The 1,509-nt window shown below is 40.9% G+C and overlaps 1 protein-coding gene across 1 annotated transcript in view; it reads right to left on the bottom strand.

Moving 5' to 3' along the window:
* LOC101861781 (kinesin-like protein KIN-UA) overlaps window positions 1-1,140 on the bottom strand; it is a gene marked incomplete at its 5' end in the record, with an annotated part of 5,482 nt that extends 4,342 nt beyond the window's left edge. The window contains 1 exon segment of the mRNA XM_005089663.3: window positions 1,013-1,140. Within this exon segment, the coding sequence (XP_005089720.2) occupies window positions 1,013-1,140 (128 nt within the window).
* Between the last annotated feature and the right edge of the window lie 369 nt (window positions 1,141-1,509).

The raw sequence follows: 1,509 nt of genomic DNA, 5'->3' as shown, positions 1-1,509 counted from the left end.
AGCACACACACACACACACACACACACACACACACACACACACACACACACACACACACATCATAAAACGGAACGACTTTTATTGAAGTCAAAAAGTTATTACAGTGTTACAGTGTATACCTTGGCAAACCGGTTAGTCAGGGGGAATTGGATACCGAGTGGGTGTGAAACATTAAAATTTGTGAGAAAAAATATTATCATTACAGACCTAGATCTAGATCTATATTAGGTTGATAACATAGAGAACGCCGAAACGCTGAAGACGACGAGGACAGGCGCCAGTAGGTGTCTGCTTGACTCCACATAGAGGGCGCCTAAAGCCTAGATCAAGATACATGTACATGTATAAGATAAAAATTACACCACAACACAGCTGTTATAAAATATTTATGGGGATGACAAAAAACTCGAAATTCCTAAAATATTGCTTAAAATGTAGTTCTGCTCGATGACCACGCACACTAATTTGACGACGCTGGTTAAAAAAATGTAATTAGTTTTTGTCTACCGTGAAACACCAGCTCTGAAATGGCCATTTAAAATGGTCCCCTGTCCAGTCGGGTGACGTCACGCAAACCGCTCAACCCGAGTTCGCGACTTCAGTGCTTTCTTGTCGCATCTCCCTTTTTAATAACAGTGAAAACAGTTCACAACAAAGAGTGAGCTTAAGAAGAAGTCACATTTTCACGGTTAAAAAATGGAGATACGACAAGAAAGCACCGAGGTCGCGAGATGACAGCGAGGCGCCCTTCCCAGTTTTTCGGCGTAATAAGAATGTACATGTACATGTAGTTTGGATTCCAATAAAGCCGACAGCGCCGATCGGTGCTTTATAAAGCCGCCAGCAGTCTGCCAGCTCTAGGTGGGGCAAGTTGGAAATCATAAGGGAATTTTTATACTTATCGGCGCTTACTGACGAAATCGACGTTCTCTATGTTTTCGCCCTTACAAAGTAAAATTGAATAAGCTTAGATATAGAGCGCACCGGTGACGGGACTATACATGTACTTACTTTTTGTCTCCAAAGTTTGTATTTCTTGACATAGTTCGTTCAGTTGGCTCATTACTGTGTCATCTTTTTCAGCTTCAGCCACCTTTAATTTATGGGCTGCCATTTTCTCTTTATAGTCATCCAGAGTTCTGTTGGGCGAAAGCGGTGGTTACAATGTCTTATTACTTAGTATATAGTGGCCACTCTTGACTTTCAAGAAACTTGTAAACTACATTTTGATTTTTTTTAAAGGCCGAACAAACCATCTTCCGTGAAACAACACAGAGGTAGCCTTCCTTTATTTACTTGTCTTTTCCTTATTGAACCCTTTAATTGATTAATCCTGATAGACATTGCTTTCGGTCCTATCGGAGACGGACGTTAAACTAGGAGGTCCCGCCCCTTAAATAACCTAATAGTGTTGATAGGGGCGTTAAACCTATACCATTTCACAATTTTCACAGACATGACTTCTAGGATAGAGAAAGTAAAGGGTGAGAAAGGCAATGATGTTGAAG

This window comes from Aplysia californica, unplaced genomic scaffold, assembly GCF_000002075.1.
Source record: "Aplysia californica isolate F4 #8 unplaced genomic scaffold, AplCal3.0 scaffold00008, whole genome shotgun sequence".
Lineage (NCBI taxonomy): Eukaryota > Metazoa > Mollusca > Gastropoda > Aplysiida > Aplysiidae > Aplysia > Aplysia californica.
Note: the sequence above shows the minus strand (reverse complement) of the source record. Positions and strands in the feature narration are given on the sequence as shown.